Here is a 19,948-nt window from a genome sequence, read left to right on the forward strand (position 1 = left end):
CACTCTTCATGCTTTCTCTCTTCTGTGTTCTTCGGTTAAGCGGTTAACTGGTAAGATGTCCTGCTGCATGTGCTCTAGTGCTTTCATTCAGTTAAAGCCTGGTAAAGAATAACATTATTAACATCTACAGATGGTTTTCAAAGTGGTCTTCTGAAATGTCCTGTATGCAGTGAGTTCAGCCTGAATTGAGTATTATATTATTACCTACTTGTCCAGCAGAGAGTACTTTTTACCACAATCCAGTTGGAAAGTGATTACGGAGACTGTTAAAGGGACAGTTCACCCAAAAATGAAGATTCAGTCATCATTTATTTACCCTCGTGTCATTTCAAACCCATATGCTGTTATTGTTTCAGTGAAATTGTAAAGAATCATCATTGACTAAACCTCCCGTCTGCTCTCAAATTTCATTTTCGATCATGTTTGTTGATGCATTGCGCCAGGTTTGATGTCATTGAGCGTCATGTTTCTTGTAACTGAATGAGATGCATCAGTGCAGCGTTTTATAATCTGATTGGCAGAGGAGAAGATTATCAGTGACTTACACAAAATAACTTGGATTATAGTGCATGAGTCACATGGACTCCTGTTAGGGTACTTAAGTGTTACCTTTGTGTTGTTTTATGTCCTTTTTTGTTTAATGATAAAAAGCTGCATGCATGTAGACAGAAATGGGTTTCTTGGGGATAATAACAGCATACAGCTTTGGAATGACATGCAGGAATTAAAGGGGTCATGAACTGTGTTGTTTTATTGTTTTATAATGTTTCCTGCGGTGCACTTATAGTGTTAGTATGATTTTTGCATCAAAAATTGTCATATTTTAGAAATGAAAGGCATTTTCCTACCCTGATTTTCAGTAGCCCCTCACTGCAGAACACTCAAGATCCAGGGGGCGGAGTCAGGTAGGTTAAGGTATATGTAAAGTGGAAGGAGTTGGATCTTGTGTTCTGCAGTGAGGACCATCTCCTGATTTTAGCCCTCTGATTTGAACACTGTTTTAAGGGGCATGTTGCTGTGAGACTTCAATGTAAACGCCCACTGCTGTGATTGGCTGACATCTTTGCATATGAAATAGCTAAGAACTATTCTCTTGAAAACTTATAGCACGTTTTTACTATTACAGCTCTCAAGGTTAACTAATCGTGAAAAGTGCTGCATTACATTTAGATCTATGGCATTATATTTAGATCGTGGCATGAAAGGTTGCAGTTGTAGCCGATCACAGACATGTTGTTGAGCGCATGAAAGCAGTGATCTCGTCATTGCAACTCACTAACGAATGCTTTCATCATAACTAACAGTACAAACACACTGTAAATAAGAGATTCGTTGAATAAAACTGGAGTTTTGGTGCGAGTCCAGAACTCAGTCACTGATAAACTCACGCTGTTTGATTGACAGCTCTAGCGATTGTAAAGAGAGCGTTCTTTGATCGCTTTCTATATATAATTTAATCACAGTTTAAATAACAGATTATTTTCATCCTACTAAGAGAAACAACGTGAAGTTGAGCGTTTAGTCACTGGTTTGATTTACTGACACATCTGACTGTACATGAATCATTAATATTATTTGAATGAACACAGTTACTCACGTTGTTGCATTATTGTCGAGTCCATATCGTAAAAGTCTGTTTGCGAAGCCTGCGCCGAAATGCGATTGATTTACCAAAGAATCCACAGTGAAATGTACCAAATACAAATAAATAAAGCTCAACTGAGACATTCACATTGTTGAAAATAAATAACCATATTCCTAGCATTAGGATCGTTTAAAAAGGTAATGTTATTTTAGTCCTGTATCGCTCTTCTCTCCTCCTCATCTCAATAACACGCCAGTGGGCGGGGCTAACGTTGCAATGATGAAGTAGGTGTTGATTTCTTCTGTGGAGGCGGGGTTTCATCAATCACATTCCAGGACGAGTCGTTCGCTGGGCTTGGTAACATTAAAAGCTTTTATTGGACTAACAAGAAAGTTTTCCGTTCTAAAACTTACAGGATATTCTTATAGTACGATGACCTCTTATCTATCAAAAGCTCAAGGAAAATTTGATTTCTCAGTTCATGACCTCTTTAAATAAAGACAGGATTTTCATTCTTTGAGTGAACAGTTTTAACTCATGAATCTGAGCGCAAACCTCAGAGTTAAGTGTTGTACATGTGTGGTGTTCATTTAGTGAGTTTGTGTTTGTCTTTGTGTGTCCAGCTCTATAAACACCATCTGCGCTGACTGCTGCGCTCATGCTGTTGTACTCAAACTCTTACCACGTTTCTTTTGAGGCTGTGATGCATGCGTGCGACTGTTCAGGCACAGCGCTGACATGCATTTTGCCTGTGTTGAAGCATTGCAAAAAATGCCTCTGAATGATGCACAAATGCAATGTCTACAAACGTAACAACAGCCGCATTGGTCTTGTCCTCCACAGGGAGGAACCGTGATCGGCAGCGCCCGCTGTAAGGCCTTCACCACACGAGAGGGGCGTTTAGCCGCGGCCTTTAACCTGGTGAAGCGTGGCATCTCTAACCTGTGCGTCTGTGGCGGTGACGGCAGCCTCACGGGGGCCAACATCTTCCGCTCAGAGTGGAGTGGACTCCTCGATGAGCTGGTGAAGAAAGGTACTAAATCACAGCAACGTCCTCTAATGATGTGCACAGGGATTTATGGGAAAAGACTCAATAGTTCGCCATTAGATGCATCATCACTAACATCACCAAACAGAACTGCAGCAATAATGACTGAATTGATGTTTTAAGGTTATTAAAGCTGACTCAAGCTCACGAATGATCAGTCGGGCAGTAAAGTTTACTCATGATAAGAATCATAAATATTTATAAAAGCCGTATCAACGTGTCACAGTGAGTCACTGACTCTGGAGAAGTGTTCAGGAAGCCATTTTGAAATTGTAGTTTCCCAAATTTCCTCATAATGTAAAGAAGTTCAGCTACAGTCAACTAGTTAGCTCTGCTACAAGTTACGAGCAGAAAAGTAAATGTTCATTTAAAGAGGTCATTTTTTATTTTTTTATTTAATGAATTATTTATTTATTTTACATGTCTTCATTCATTCAGTTAATTAAATTTATTAATTTAAATATAAATTAATTTGTTCATATTATTTATTTGTTTATTTTACATGGCACCAGGTTTATTATTGTTAACTAAAACTATTAAAAATAAGTTTCTCTTAATAATTAAATAAAGCTGAAATAAAATGAAAAACTAAAATTATTGACTGGAAATAAATAAAAACTAAAACTGAAATAAAAGTAAATTAAACCCAAAATATAAATCTTAAATTAAAAAAATATATTAAAAAAAAAAAAACTAATAAAATGACAAAAGCACATAGTGAAATTACTAAAAATTAAACTAAAATTAACACAAAAACTAAAAATATGACAATTAATCCAATTCAAAATATTAATAAAATTAAAATATCTCCCTTGCACGAACAATAACAGTCTCAATTAGACAGCTTTAAAACTGACAGGATAAAATAACACTAAAGTCTGTTAATCTAACTCAAAAACACCATCATTTATATAACTTACTGAACATATTGATGAACAGCAGCGTTCTACTAGATATAATTATGTGGATTGTTTTTTGATCTGAATGAACTGGTCATATACACATCACTCATGTGCGTCATTCACAGGTCGAATCACAGCGGAAACGGCCAAGCAGCACGGGCACCTGAACATCGTGGGTCTGGTGGGCTCCATCGATAATGACTTCTGTGGAACGGACATGACCATCGGCGCTGACTCCGCCCTCAACCGCATCACTGAGATCATTGACGCCATCACCACCACAGCCACCAGGTCAAACAAACACCACAACTAAACACTGAACTACTTCTGCTTGGAAGAAAATAAAACGTTTCATTGCAGCTGGTGGCCAAGGCAACATTTATCATTGTAATTTAGTTTAACTTGATGTACTAAAATAACTTAAATATATTGAAAAAAACTACTAAAATGACAAAAATACATAAAATTACTAAACCTTTAACGAAAATGAAAATGGACAATATAAAAATAAAAACTATAATAGTATCTCAATGATACTAAAATGACACTGGCTGTAAGACATGTATGTAGATAAGAAAATATAATATAATCAATGTAAAATTCATTGAAAGGTTTATTGGTTTATCATGATCATCAGACTGTGACGACTGTGATTTCCTGTTGTTTCCTCATTTGTTCAGGAATGCACTGAATGTGTGGAATACTTGTCTCGTCTCGTCTCTCTCATTCTCCACACACACTATTTTCAGCATTATGCTGTCAGACACACATAGGCAGATATACATTGTTCAGACAATCTACAGCATGTTTTCACCATATTATCTGCTCACTTTGTTTTATTGATTCTTTTTTTCAGCCATCAGCGCACATTTGTGCTCGAGGTCATGGGTCGCCACTGCGGGTGAGTTTCCGCTGCGTCTCTGTGAGAAAGACTGCACAGACACCAAGAGGGTCATGGGAAGATTACATAAAGTCTAAACATGTTTAGATTTGAGAGGCCTATAGCAACCACCCAGAACATCCTGGAAACACTGTTATTTTCAGTATTGTTTATATAATAGTACAATATTTATTAACATTTTTTAACTTCTATTATTATGTTTTAATAATTTTATTGTGCTTTTTAAACTTTACTACTTTTTTATTTTTATATAAAGCTTTCATTTTTATTTCAGTTTTAGTAATATTAGTACCTCAAATTATATTTCTATAAACTTTTATTTCTGTTAGTTGCCAAGGTAACATTTCTAATTTATGTGTACAGAGCCCCACACATGACATGCAGGAAAAAAAGTAAATCGTGCGCAAGGTTTACTATTTTTTTCCCTCGATTTTGTTAAACCGTGCGCACTATTTACTATTTTGTTCCCTCGATTTGCTAAACCATGCGCACGATTTACTAATTCGTTCCCTCGATTTGCTAAATTGTGCGCAAGATTTACTATTTTGTTTCCTTGATTTGCTAAATCGTGCGCACTATTTACTATTTCGTTCCCTTGATTTGCTAAACCGTGCAGAAGATTTACTATTTTGTTCCCTCGATTTGCTAAACCGTGCGCACGATTTACTATTTCGTTTCCTCGATTTGCTAAACTGTGCGCACGATTTACTATTTTGTTCCCTTGATTTGCTAAATTGTGCGCACGATTTACTATTTCGTTTCCTCGATTTGCTAAACCGTGCGCACGATTTACTATTTTGTTCCCTTGATTTGCTAAATTGTGCGCAAGATTTACTATTTCGTTTCCTCGATTTGCTAAATCGTGCGCAAGATTTACTATTTCGTTCCCTCGATTTGCTAAATTGTGCGCAAGATTTACTATTTCGTTCCCTCGATTTGCTAAATCGTGCGCAAGATTTACTATTTCGTTTCCTCGATTTGCTAAATCGTGCGCAAGATTTACTATTTCGTTCCCTCGATTTGCTAAATTGTGCGCAAGATTTACTATTTCGTTCCCTTGATTTGCTAAACCGTGCAGAAGATTTACTATTTTGTTCCCTCAATTTGCTAAACCGTGCGCACGATTTACTATTTCGTTTCCTCGATTTGCTAAACCGTGCGCACGATTTACTATTTCGTTTCCTCGATTTGCTAAACCGTGCGCACGATTTACTATTTCGCTCCCTCAATTTGCTAAACCGTGCGCACGATTTACTATTTCGTTCCCTCAATTTGCTAAACCATGCGCACGATTTACTAATTCGTTCCCTCGATTTGCTAAATTGTGCGCAAGATTTACTATTTTGTTCCCTCGATTTGCTAAATTGTGCGCAAGATTTACTATTTTGTTTCCTTGATTTGCTAAATCGTGCGCAAGATTTACTATTTTGTTCCCTCGATTTGCTAAATTGTGCGCAAGATTTACTATTTTGTTCCCTCGATTTGCTAAATCGTGCGCAAGATTTACTATTTTGTTTCCTTGATTTGCTAAATCGTGCGCAAGATTTACTATTTTGTTCCCTCGATTTGCTAAACCGTGCGCAAGATTTACTATTTTGTTCCCTTGATTTGCTAAATTGTGCGCAAGATTTACTATTTCGTTTCCTCGATTTGCTAAATCGTGCGCAAGATTTACTATTTCGTTCCCTCGATTTGCTAAATTGTGCGCAAGATTTACTATTTCGTTCCCTTGATTTGCTAAACCGTGCAGAAGATTTACTATTTTGTTCCCTCAATTTGCTAAACCGTGCGCACGATTTACTATTTCGTTCCCTTGATTTGCTAAACCGTGCAGAAGATTTACTATTTTGTTCCCTCAATTTGCTAAACCGTGCGCACGATTTACTATTTCGCTCCCTCAATTTGCTAAACCGTGCGCACGATTTACTATTTCGTTCCCTCAATTTGCTAAACCATGCGCACGATTTACTAATTCGTTCCCTCGATTTGCTAAATTGTGCGCAAGATTTACTATTTTGTTCCCTCGATTTGCTAAATCGTGTGCAAGATTTACTGTTTTGTTTCCTTGATTTGCTAAATCGTGCGCAAGATTTACTATTTTATTTCCTCGATTTGCTAAATCGTGCGCAAGATTTACTATTTTGTTCCCTGGATTTGCTAAACCGTGCGCAAGATTTACTATTTTGTTCCCTCGATTTGCTAAATCGTGCGCAAGATTTACTATTTTGTTCCCTCGATTTGCTAAATTGTGCGCAAGATTTACTATTTCGTTCCCTTGATTTGCTAAACCGTGCAGAAGATTTACTATTTCGTTTCCTCGATTTGCTAAACCGTGCGCACAATTTACTATTTCGTTTCCTCGATTTGCTAAACCGTGCGCACGATTTACTATTTCGTTCCCTCAATTTGCTAAACCGTGCGCACTAATTACTATTTTGTTACTTCAATTTGCTAAATCGTGCGTACGATTTACCATTTCGTTCCCTCAATTTGATAAACTGTGCACATGATTTACTATTTTGTTCCCTCGATTTAAATAAATCGTCCGCATGATTTAGTAAATCGCAGGAATGAAATAGTAAATTGTGCGCACGATTTAGCCTACTATTTTTTCCTGTCATGTGCTGGGCTTCGTATATGTGAAATAAAAAAGTTCACGTTTTTTTTTTAAATATTTTATTTTGGTTAACGTTTATTTTTATATTTTCCATTTTCATTTTAATTTTAGTTAAAATTATTTTAGTAGTTTTGTTGTGCATTTCTGACATTTTTAGTAGTTTTTTTTAAATATGTCTATCTTAGATTTTATCTTAGATTTTAGCTATTTTAGTACATCAAGTTAAACTAAGTGTTTTAAGTTTTTAATTTTTTTTATTTCAGTTATCAGTTTTTTTATATTTTCCGTTTTAATTTTAGTTAAAGTTTTAGTAATTTTGTTGTGCGTTTTTGTCATTTTAGTAGTTTTTTTTTTTTTTAAATATTCCTTTATAGTTTTTATTAATTTTAATTTCAGTTTTAGATTTTCTACTGCAATTCCATCCTGTACTGTTTATTAATAATTTTCCAAAAAATGAAAATTCTGTTATCATATACTCATCCTGACAGTTTTGGTTGAGTTAATGTCAGAATTTTAGTTTTAGTGTCACTGTATGTGACTGTAGTGTTGGAGTCACTGACGCTGTTCTCCTGCAGGTATCTAGCGCTGGTTTCAGCTCTGGCGTCTGGAGCTGATTGGCTGTTCATCCCTGAAGCCCCTCCTGAGGACGGCTGGGAAGAGCTCATGTGCGCTAGACTTGGAGAGGTGAGCCCAGAACATGTGACTTTGGGCCTGCTTTTATAGATCATTGAACACAATGACTGATTTATAAATGTTACATCAGTTCTCATGCCATTAATTGGTAATTAGTGTTATTTTGATGATGTTTGAAATTAGCTTTTGTTTTATATTTATATTATCAATTTTAATTTTAGCTTAAGTATCAGTAATTTTGCTGTAATTTATGTTTATTTCAGTTTTAGTACTTTTAGTAAAAGTATGTTATTTCAGTTAGGTTTTTCATCTATAGTATTTTATTACACGGCTCTCTGAAATGCTAAATTCTGAAACGTTTTTCATCTAGTATTTATATTTTATTTTATTTCTGTCTTGTATATCTACAAATGTGCTTCATATGGTAACATCCAAATCAGTTGGTTTTATGCAAGTCAAAAATATTATTTAATATTAATGAATCAGCCTGACTAGATTAAGTTGCACCATTAAAAGTCATATTAAGGGTCAGATTGGATAGAAATATCTCCTTTAGCCCATTTTCACGTCCATATCGTTTTAATAATTGACTCATGGATGTGTTTGTTCAGAGCCGCAGTAAAGGATCCAGACTGAACATCATCATCATCGCTGAAGGAGCCATCAACAAAAGCGGTGAGCCCATCACCTCCAACTACGTCAAAGACGTGAGTGAAGCTCTTCTGCTCTTAAAGGGATAGTTCACCCAAAAATGAAAATTCTGTCATTATTTACTCACCATCAAGTGGTCTCAAACCTGTATGAGTTTCTTTCTTCGGCTGAACACAAAAGAAGATATTCTGAAGAATGTCAGTAACCAAACAGTTGATGAACCCCATTGACTTCCATAGTATGGAGAAAAAAAATACTATGAAAGTCAGTGGGAACCAGAAACATTCTTCAAAATATCTTCTTCTGTGAAATTTATACAGGTTTGGAACAACTTGAGGGTGAGCAAATGATGACAGAATTTTAATTTTAGGGTGAACTAACCCTTTAAAATCATTTTAGTTCATGCTAATTCAATTCCCATAGATATTATTTACACATGCTTTAGTGTTTTCATAAAAGTTTGCACTTATTAAATGTTATCCATATGTTTTCTTGAAATGATATGAAATTCTATGGAAGCTTTTTTCTGCCACGGAATTAAAAAAAAGTTAATTTTGACTTTTTATCTTACATTTCTGACTTTTTTTCTTGCAGTTGTGAGTTTATATCTCACAATTCAGACTTTATTACTCGCAATTCCAACTTTATATCTCACAATTCTGAGAAAAAAGTAAATTACCAGTAATAAACTTGCAATTGTGAGAAAAAAAGTCAGAATTGTGAGATAAAAAGCAATTACCTCTTTTAATTGCAAATTTAAATCTTAAATTTTGACTTTTTTCTCGCAATTCCGAGTTTATATCTCACAGTTCTGAGAAAAAAAAGTCAGAATTGCAAGTTATGAACTCATAATTGCAAGAAAAATAATCAAAATTGGAAGATATAAACTAGTAACTTTTTGCAAGGAAAAAAAGTCAGAATTGTGAGATAAAAAGTCGCAATTAACTCTTATTTTTTATTTAGTGGCGGAAACAAGCTTCCATAATCTTCTGATAAAAAGTCTTCTGCAGAGCCGTTTCAAAGCTAGAATTGAAGTTCTTTCATAGTTGATAAATTTTGCAACTCTGTGAAGCTGCTTTAAAAAGGATGTGTATTGTATAAAGCACTATAGATGTGTATAAATGACCATGTGATTTGTAATTCTGTGCAGCTGGTGGTGTCGCGTCTGGGTTACGACACCCGGGTCACTGTTCTGGGTCACGTCCAGAGGGGCGGGACACCGTCAGCCTTTGACAGAGTTCTGGTAAATAAACCCTTTTAATTAAACCCTCAGAAGAGTTTTGAGTAATAGGATGATTATTTAACATAAGAAACAGATGATGTTGAAGAATCCTCTGTGTTTTGTGGTGTAGAGCAGTAAGCTGGGCGTCGAGGCCGTGGTGGCCCTGTTGGAGGCGGGACCGGACACTGCCGCCTGTGTGATCGGCCTATCAGGAAACCAGGCCGTGCGTCTCCCGCTAATGGAGGCCGTAGAGATGGTGAGTCCTCAGCAGTGCACTGTTTTTAAAAGCTAAATAAAATTATTTATGTTTTATGTTATTTTATTACTGGAACATTTTACACTGCTGATCAAAAGTCTGGAAATAAAGATTTTTTGTTTTGTTTTTGAAAGTCTCTTCGGCTCACCAAGGCTCCATTTATTTTTATAGAAAATACAGCAAAAACAGTAATATTGTGAAATATTATTACAATTTAAAAGAACTGTTTTCTATGTAAATATATAGTAAAAAGTAATTTATTCCTGTGATCAAAGCTGAATTTTCAGCATCATTACTCCAGTCTTCAGTGTCACATGATCCTTCAAATGCTGATTTGGTGCTCAATTATTAATTATTAATAATTTCTTCTTATTATTCATTTTAAAAACAGTTTTTGCTACTTAATATTTTTGTGGATCTTTTGTAATATTATAAACGTCACTTTTACTGTCACTTTTGATCAATTTAATGAGGCCTTGCTGAATAAAGTATTATATATATATATAACTTTTGAAACTTTTGTTTCTGGAGTATCAAATCATCATATTAGAATGATTTCTGAAGGATCATGTGACACTGAAGACTGGAGTAATGATGCTGAAAATTCAGCTTCGATCACAGGAATAAATTACACTTTACTATATATTCACATAGAAAACAGCTGTTTTAAAATGTAATAATATTTCACAATATTTCTGTTTTTACAGTATTGTTGATCAAATAAATGCAGCTTTGGTGAGCAGAAGAGACTTCTTTCAAAAACTTTAAAAAATTTTAATTATTCCAGACTTTTGACCGGTACTGAAACACTGAAGGAAAACTAATTGTATCTGTTGTTTTTTGCTTAATATTATTAATCTGCATGTCTACAGCTGCTATAGTCCACACTTTACCAAAGTTGGGTCAGATAGTCTTCAAAAATTGCACTTAAAGCCTTTTGATAGACCAAACAGTTCATTTGTAACACACTAATGAATTTGACAACCAATCTTTTGTTTTGTGTCTCATTATTAAAGCGAATAGGGTCAAATTTACAACTAATTGATATCTTCCCCAGTTAATTAAACACTGTATATTAAGACATACAATTTTGTATTACAAGTTTTCAGAAATATGTTTAAATATGCAAATTAGGCATTGTCTAATTAAATATGCATGACTTTGCATAAATTCCCAGAACAGAAATCTGATATTTGGATAAAGCCGGGTTCAAAACTACTTGACATATTAGAGTTAAAGGTGTTTACAGAGGGGATATGGGATTTCTCTTTTCATTACTCCATAAAAAACACTGTCAACAACCAGAAAGAAAATCACCATATTTTTATGTATAACATTTTCTATAAAGCAGGTGAATGATAAATGAACAAACCTTCAGAATATAGATAGGAATGAATGTAAAGCTGCTGAAGTGGAGATTACTGACTCAAACTCTCCGCCTAAAAATCATAGACACAAATAAAGTGTAATAAAATAAACACTTAAATGTGTATTTTGGATGTTATGGAAGCAAAATAGCCAGTGAATTTTATCTTGCCTTCAGAGAATAATTTTACTCTCTTTCTTAAGACTAAAGAGGTTCAGAGGGCCATGAATGAAAAGCGGTTTGAAGAAGCCATCCAGTTACGGGGCAGGTGAGAAGAACCCTTTCAGATTCATTATCATCTGTGTTAATTAGTAGATAAACCTGCAGAGGTCAAAGTTTGAGTGAGTAATAATGACTCAAATGATACTGTTTACAGGAGTTTTGAGAACAACTGGAACATTTATAAGTTGCTGGCCTATCAGAAACCTGCTGCGGTCCAGGTAACACATGAACACTAAAGCTGATTTCACAGCATTATATACACAACTGTTAACTTTTACATTCAAGTCATTAGTTGCCACTGGTACTTATGCATTTTTATTGTAGCTATCAGGGCGTACGGATCATAAAATCCTAATCTTGAAGTCAAGTCAGCTTTATTTCTATAGTGCTTTATACAAAACAGATTGTTTCAAAGCAGCTTCACAGTAATAAACAGGGTAATAACAGAAACAATGATGAAAACTTAAATATGAGACTAATTCAACTTCTCTAAAATGACAAAAGTGTCTTAGTAACAGCATTTTTTTTCTCCATATTTTTGAATTATTTCATTTAAAACCATCAAGCGCACAGATCCTCCATAGACTTCCATTAGAAAAGAGCAAATGTTTGGTGCTCAGAAGGGTTGGTTAGATGTTCTTCCATTATATCCTAGTTTCGTGTTATAATTTTTTTTCTGCGCTCTGTTCTCTTCAGAGCAACTACTCCATGGCCATCCTGAACGTGGGAGCTCCAGCCGCCGGCATGAACGCTGCGGTGAGGTCGGCGGTGAGGGTCGGTCTGGCCTCAGGACACCGGGTTTACATCATCAATGATGGATTTGAGGGTCTGGCCAATGGAGCGGTAAAGAACCGTGCATTCGAATAATGCATTTTAATGCAAAGTGCAGCTCTAGAGATGAAGTTCATGTGTTCATGTCCTCATATAGATGCTGAAAACACCACGAGCGTCACATGTGCTTAGGGCTGCAGCTATCGATTATTTTAGTAATCGAGTATTCTACCAATAATCTCATCGATTAATTGAGTAATCGGATAAGAAGTAGTTTTTCTTTATTAAAAAGCGATACTAAATACACAAGAGAAAATATGACATGTCTCTAAAAATGAACAACTAATTTGTTTCCTTTTTAGAAAAATTAATATTTTTTGGCTGAAATTGCATTCATTAATATCTGTGAAAACTAAACCCATTTAGTGCATTTAATTGCTATATTACATTTAAAATGCAAATACAAAAATGTAAATAAAATGTAAAAATCAATTTCAAATGACTTAAAAACTAAGAAGGTAATAAAACTAAGGCATAAATCAAAATAATAGCAAGAGGGAGAAAGGTAAGACAGTATTTTTAATGAAAAACTGGAGCAGCCAAGTGGGAGCCACTTAATAATTTGCCTCTATGATTTTTTCGTATTCGAGTTACTCAAGGAATCGCTTCAGCCCTACATGTGCTTCAGTATGTGTGTAGTAGATAAAATTATGGTGCTCTGCAGACACATGCTGACTTCAGATTTAAATAGGGTGACCACCCGTCCCGCATTTTGCGGGACAGTCCCGAAATTGTCCCGCAAGACTTAAGTAGTGTCCCGCATTTCATTTATGTCTGTAATTTTTTTTCATCCCTGAAATTACAATACCACAGTAAGAAATATAATAAAAACTGTGACTGGCATTTAAAAATCTATTTGTGCAGCCGTCATATTCTAGCTGTGAAAAAAACCAACCAACTCAATCACAGAGAGAGGTTTTCCCGCTGATGACAACTGAGTGGATAAGAGCGGGCCTCATCAAAGTCGGCAAGGATTTCATCTCACATTCTGGATAAGAACCTCAAGAGCTGCTCAAAGCTTCCCAAATTGATGATTTAAAGCATGTAATCATCCATCCTGATGTTAAATATTTCCAACGAAGCGCCACCCACGGAAATGGACGAGCACCTACAGAAAAACAAGATATTCTTCATTCGTTTTAACCGATAAAAAAATGCGACGCTCAGACACGACTTTCTTCTCACGTTAATAGTTCATTTAATACGGGTTCTATGGCGTTATTATAATGAAAAATGTCGAGAGGGCATTATTGTAACATGAGAGCGCATCAAATGCGCGAGCAATCTCTCCGCTCACAGGCGGATTCCCTTCTTGCACTGGACGGGCGCGCTCTCGCTCAGATATCACATGTGCGTGCTCAGACTTTGTCCTCCTGCATGTGCAGCCGTGAATCTAGAATTGTCTTCTCTCCAGGATTTAATGTTGCCACTAAGCAACATTATAGTGTGGGCACCCACCGGCAGAATATGCCAAGTTTGCCAACAAATGTAATAGTAGCAAAATAGTTGTAAATTTATCTGTCTCACGTGTCCCGCATTCTCCTGCAAAATCACATCTACTGTCCTGCAACAGATCAATAGCCAGGTGGTCACCCTAGATTTAAATAGTCTTTTTGTGCTTTAATTCCATGACATTTCGTGTTACAGTACCGTAAATTCCATTTTTATGACTGGATTCCCTGATTCCGTCCACACATCGCGGAAATCATAGGGATCCAATATGGCAAAAAAGAATGATTTTATTATCCATAATTTCCAAATGCATACAACAAATGAGTGTAATCCAAACAAACATAAAAAATATAAAAGGGGGTAGTATAATCTCTTTCTGTTATTTGGAAAGAACAATAGTAATAATTATTATTATTAATATTAATGAAGTAGTAGCATGAAATCGCACTGTTTTATCTGATGTTGTAGGTGAATGAAGTGTCGTGGAATCAGGTGGCCGGTTGGACGGGTCAGGGCGGCTCTCTGCTGGGAACTAAACGGTTTGTCACCTTTAAAAATCAGTGCTTTTTTCACTGGCTCTTTATTTTCATCACAGCTTTGTGACCCTCAATGTTTTCCAGAACCCTCCCAAGCACCTGCATGGAGAAGCTAGTGGAAAATCTCAGCAAGTTCAACATCCAGTCACTGTTTGTCGTCGGTGGTTTTGAGGTACAGGAAAATGTTAATGCAAATGAATATATCTGCTACTTATTGTATGTAACATATGTCTTTGTTCTTCAAAGAGCTTGCTTTGTTGTTGCAACAACCAGATCAGGTCTATTTCATGGGGGGCAAAAAATCATTGTTTTTACATTGTGATATTTATCGAATACTGTCAAAATTTGGGCAGAATAATTGAATATTTTTACCATATCGCCCAGGCGTATTTCCAATCTGTATTATCTTCCATGAAACACAAAACAAGATATTAAATAAGGCAAAGTCCAAGCTGCTCTTTATGATATCTGACTGTGTTTTCTGTCGTTTTCAGGCGTATGAGGGCATACTGGAGCTGGTTGAAGCGAGGGGGCGTTATGATGAATTATGTATTCCCATGTGTATCATCCCTGCCACCATCAGCAACAATGTTCCAGGCACTGAGTTCAGTCTGGGCAGCGATACTGCGGTTAATGCAGCGATGGGTGTAAGTACAGGTCACACAGCATAAAACATAATCATTGATATATATTGTCCTTTAGGTTTACTCTTTTTGGCGTATGTATTTTACTAAACCGAAATGTGACTTGCAAGAAATGGAGTCGACACAGGAAAAGATTGTGGCTATGTTTCAAAACCTTGTGAGCTGCCTATTCATAGTAGATGATTTTGCTAGCATACATCTGAGAACATTTATTTTTCTGTTTCCTACGCATGCTCAATCGCAATTTGAACTGAACTCAGAATCAATTCTGAATTTTTGAGAGTTGTTTCAGAATTACGATGCTTCAAAGAATCGATTTTTTTTTTTGTGCTCCCAACCCTACTACATAGAGCATCATATTTGCACCAACGCAAATGCTCTTAGTGTAAGTTAGTGTAATGCTGTCTAAGATGCCTTCCTTTTTCTAATGCTAAAGCAGCATTGCACATGCAGTATACTTTGCTGCATTCATTGTCCAGTTTTTGATCTGAAGCGTGTCTTTGTTTCATGAAGAGCTGTGATAAGATCAAGCAGTCGGCCACAGGGACCAAGAGGAGGGTGTTTGTGGTGGAGACTATGGGTGGATTCTGTGGTTATCTGGCAACCACCACGGGCATCGCTGTCGGCGCAGATGCCGCTTACATCTTCGAAGATCCTTTCAACATCCATGACCTCAAGGTAGGGCTGTGCGATATGTATCATATGCAATAATACCATAATTATTGTTTTAACAGTGTGGAGTCAAGCAAAAACCAAACAAAAACAGGCCTTGAGAGTAAAACAGTTCAATAAACAATAAGTTTACATTTTCCCAACGCTCCTCACATCTACACATCTGTTTTTCTGTTGGTGTGACACTTTTTTAGACCAATGTGGAGCATTTGACGGAGAAAATGAAGAAGGACATTCAGAGAGGTCTGGTGCTGAGGTAATGAGTCAGGCTGTCCACCTTAACAACACAGCTTTGGCCTGCAACATGTATTTTAGGTTCCTAAATTATTTGATAATATTCTAAATTATTGGAACATAATCATAAATAATAATTTATGATGTATGAAAAAAGCTTCCCTGATTGCAGCAACTTCCATTTCTATGACAGATATTTCATGCCAGTTTCCCAGGAAGAGACTATTTTGTTGTCTTGAACATATGGGATGGAAATGGTGTTTTATTAACAAATGTTTCGATAATTGCGATATTCCAATTTTGAGCATGAGTTATATTTGCAACTTTGGATGGAAACGTAACTACTGCACAGCAGCTTAAAGGTGCAGTGAGTGATTTCTGAGAAACGCTGTTGAAAGTGGATCGGACTGAGCAGCACAACACACTTGTAGCCTATCAGCAGTAGGGGGCGTGTCCACTCATGATGGGGGAAGAGAGAGAGTGAGCCAATAACCAGTAGGGGGTGTGTCTACTCATGATGGGGGAGGAGAGTGAGCCAATCAGCAGTATGGGGTGTGTCCACACATGATGGGGGAGGAGAGAGAGTGAGCCAATCATGATGGGGGAGGAGAAAGTGAGCCAAACAGCAGTATGGGGTGTGTCCACACATGATGGGGGAGGAGAGAGAGCCAATCAGCAGTATGGGGTGTGTCCACACATGATGGGGGAGGAGAGAGAGTGAGCCAGTTAGCAGTAGGGGGCGTGTCCACTCATGATGGAGGAGGAGAGAGAGTGAGCCAGTTAGCAGTAGGGGGCGTGTCCACTCATGATGGGGGAGGAGAGAGAGTGAGCCAAACAGCAGTATGGGGTGTGTCCACACATGATGGGGGAGGAGAGAGAGTGAGCCAAACAGCAGTATGGGGTGTGTCCACACATGATGGGGAAAGAGAGAGAGTGAGCCAATCATGATGGGGGAGGAGAGAGTGAGCCAATCAACAGTAGGGGGTGTGTCCACACATGATGGGGGAGGAGAGAGAGTGAGCCAAACAGCAGTATGGGGTGTGTCCACACATGATGGGGAAAGAGAGAGAGTGAGCCAATCATGATGGGGGAGGAGAGAGTGAGCCAAACAGCAGTATGGGGTGTGTCCACACATGATGGGGAAAGAGAGAGAGTGAGCCAATCAACAGTAGGGGGTGTGTCCACACATGATGGGGGAGGAGAGAGTGAGCCAATCAACAGTAGGGGGCATGTCCACTCATGATGGGGGAGGAAATAGAGTGAGCCAGTCAGCAGTAGGGGGCGTGTCCACTCATGATGGAGGAGTAGAGAGAGTGAGCCAAACAGCAGTATGGGGTGTGTCCACACATGATGGGGAAAGAGAGAGAGTGAGCCAATCATGATGGGGGAGGAGAGAGTGAGCCAATCAACAGTAGGGGGTGTGTCCACACATGATGGGGGAGGAGAGAGTGAGCCAATCAACAGTAGGGGGCATGTCCACTCATGATGGGGGAGGAAATAGAGTGAGCCAGTCAGCAGTAGGGGGCGTGTCCACTCATGATGGGGGAGGAGAGAGAGTGAGCCAAACAGCAGTATGGGGTGTGTCCACACATGATGGGGAAAGAGAGAGAGTGAGCCAATCATGATGGGGGAGGAGAGAGTGAGCCAATCAACAGTAGGGGGTGTGTCCACACATGATGGGGGAGGAGAGAGAGTGAGCCAAACAGCAGTATGGGGTGTGTCCACACATGATGGGGAAAGAGAGAGAGTGAGCCAATCATGATGGGGGAGGAGAGAGTGAGCCAAACAGCAGTATGGGGTGTGTCCACACATGATGGGGAAAGAGAGAGAGTGAGCCAATCATGATGGGGGAGGAGAGAGTGAGCCAATCAACAGTAGGGGGTGTGTCCACACATGATGGGGGAGGAGAGAGTGAGCCAATCAACAGTAGGGGGTGTGTCCACACATGATGGGGGAGGAGAGAGTGAGCCAATCAACAGTAGGGGGCATGTCCACTCATGATGGGGGAGGAAATAGAGTGAGCCAGTCAGCAGTAGGGGGCGTGTCCACTCATGATGGAGGAGTAGAGAGAGTGGGCCAATTAGCAGTAGGGGGCGTGTCCACTCATGATGGGGGAGGAGAGAGATTGAGCCAAACAGCAGTATGGGGTGTGTCCACACATGATGGGGGAGGAGAAAGTGAGCCTATCAGCAGTAGGGGGCGTGTCCACTCATGATGGGAGAGTGAGTGAGCAAGACGAGACTATGATCAGGCAAGAGCCTTAGGACCCACGTTAACATTAGAAAAGCTTTCTAGCACTGTAGAGACCCAAGCGGGAAGGCCTGAAAACGGACGCAGAGGTTGCGTTGTTTCTGCTCCATATGTGAGTAACATTGGTTTTGAGTGTGTGCTGCTGGCGACTAACAACCAACTCTTTTTCTAACAACCAAGTTAATTTCAAATATCAACAGTGTTCAACAAGGTGCAGTAAGTGATTTCTGAGAAACACTGTTGATTTTTGAAATTGACACCCAAACAAACACACCCCTCCCTTCATGGCTCCGCCCCCAAAATAAAAAACACACTATGCAACGGCTAACAGCTGGCGTATCAAGTGCATATCTTGGTTCTGTGAAACATAGCAAAACCAATGTTACAGAAACAAAGCTATCTCAACGTCTGTTTTCAGGCCTTTCTGCTCTCTAACATCTCTCCTTCACTGGAGAGCTTTTCCAGTATTAATGCTGGTCCTAACTTCTTTCCAGTTATATTCCTTTGACCTTTTCCTCTTTGGTAACATCTCAACCATCTCTCTTTCTACAAATGTCTCCATTGCTCACTCTCTCTCCTCCCCCATCATGAGCGGACATACCCCCTACTGCTGATTGGCTACAAGAGTGTTGTGGTGCTGATCGGTCCGATCCACTTTGTTCAACAGCGTTTCTCAGAAATTGCTTACTGCACCTTTAATGACACTGAGTGTAAAACTGCTCTGTTCACAGGAATGAGAAATGCCATGAGCAATACACCACCGATTTCATCCATAAGCTCTACTCAGCAGAAGGGAAAGGGGTGTTTGACTGCAGGGTCAATGTCCTGGGACACCTGCAGCAGGTACAGACTCATGCTTTATGACTCATTAATTTAACAGCTGGGCTGCTGTGATGTCTACTTCTAAGGCAGCATCATCGCTGAAAGGGAACCTCATGAGTGACACATGAATAGTGTTCTTATCAGCATCTCTGTGCACACTTCAACAGTTGATTTCACACACAAATACTCTAATGAGTAACAAATAGTCTATTTCTAATTAGTTTCATTATATGTTGAAATCTAATATATGTATATTTTCTGATATTGTTTCTCGGATGTTTGTAGGGTGGAGTGCCGACACCCTTCGACAGAAACTACGGCACTAAACTGGGCGTTAGAGCCGTACAGTGGCTGACAGAGAAGATGGCTGACAATTTTAGACTAGGTGAGAGGATGTTTAAAACGAATATAACTACACAAAACATTATAAATCAAATATTTCAGACTCTAAATTCATATCAGGTGACACAAGTAAATGGATTTTGTACATAAAATCACTGTGGTGTTTTCCTGCTGATGTCAAAGCTATTTAGTCACATGACAGAATTAATTCCCAGCAGCAGTTTAAACTGTAAGTTTCTGCAGAAGATGAGAAGACTGTGAGTAAAGCAAGTGTGTTTGTGTCTGTCAGGTCGTGTGTTTGCCAACACCCCAGACTCGGCCTGTGTGATCGGCCTGTATAAGAAGGTTCTGACCTTCAGTCCCGTCACTGAGCTGAAGGACCAGACGGACTTTGAGTGAGTGACCCTAACAATTACACGTAGTACATGAGGTTTAATAGTGTGAAGTCAGGTTGATTGGGACACTTTTTCCTAGTGATATCAATGGCAAAAAGTGTCCCAGTCAAGCTGACTTCATAATACATACATGTGATGTAATGTAGAGAAATATTTTTCCTTAGTTCCTCATCCCTCTTGCAACAACAAACAGACAATGAAAGTACATACGCACACATAATAAAAAATAAAATATAATTAAATATGATGTGAATAAAATAGAAAGTAGAATATAGTAGAGAGAAAATTAATAAAGTTGCATATATTTTATGCTTTATGATTTATATAATATTTTTTTTAACTATGCATACTACATAATAATTTCACG

The 19,948-nt window shown here is 38.1% G+C and overlaps 1 protein-coding gene across 2 annotated transcripts in view; it reads left to right on the forward strand.

Moving 5' to 3' along the window:
• Window positions 1-19,948, forward strand: part of pfkla (phosphofructokinase, liver a) — a 28,374-nt gene that overhangs the window by 4,129 nt on the left and 4,297 nt on the right. For both annotated transcript variants that reach the window (XM_051906025.1, XM_051906024.1), the window contains 18 exons: window positions 2,429-2,618; window positions 3,661-3,826; window positions 4,392-4,436; window positions 7,629-7,737; window positions 8,298-8,393; window positions 9,488-9,580; window positions 9,690-9,815; window positions 11,385-11,449; window positions 11,558-11,621; window positions 12,100-12,246; window positions 14,155-14,225; window positions 14,307-14,394; window positions 14,717-14,869; window positions 15,380-15,544; window positions 15,733-15,794; window positions 18,754-18,865; window positions 19,130-19,229; window positions 19,476-19,581. In XM_051906025.1, the coding sequence (XP_051761985.1) occupies window positions 2,429-2,618; window positions 3,661-3,826; window positions 4,392-4,436; window positions 7,629-7,737; window positions 8,298-8,393; window positions 9,488-9,580; window positions 9,690-9,815; window positions 11,385-11,449; window positions 11,558-11,621; window positions 12,100-12,246; window positions 14,155-14,225; window positions 14,307-14,394; window positions 14,717-14,869; window positions 15,380-15,544; window positions 15,733-15,794; window positions 18,754-18,865; window positions 19,130-19,229; window positions 19,476-19,581 (1,958 nt within the window). The remainder of the gene's footprint in view (window positions 1-2,428; window positions 2,619-3,660; window positions 3,827-4,391; window positions 4,437-7,628; window positions 7,738-8,297; window positions 8,394-9,487; window positions 9,581-9,689; window positions 9,816-11,384; window positions 11,450-11,557; window positions 11,622-12,099; window positions 12,247-14,154; window positions 14,226-14,306; window positions 14,395-14,716; window positions 14,870-15,379; window positions 15,545-15,732; window positions 15,795-18,753; window positions 18,866-19,129; window positions 19,230-19,475; window positions 19,582-19,948) is intronic.

Source organism: Ctenopharyngodon idella, chromosome 9 (genome assembly GCF_019924925.1).
Source record: "Ctenopharyngodon idella isolate HZGC_01 chromosome 9, HZGC01, whole genome shotgun sequence".
NCBI lineage: Eukaryota > Metazoa > Chordata > Actinopteri > Cypriniformes > Xenocyprididae > Ctenopharyngodon > Ctenopharyngodon idella.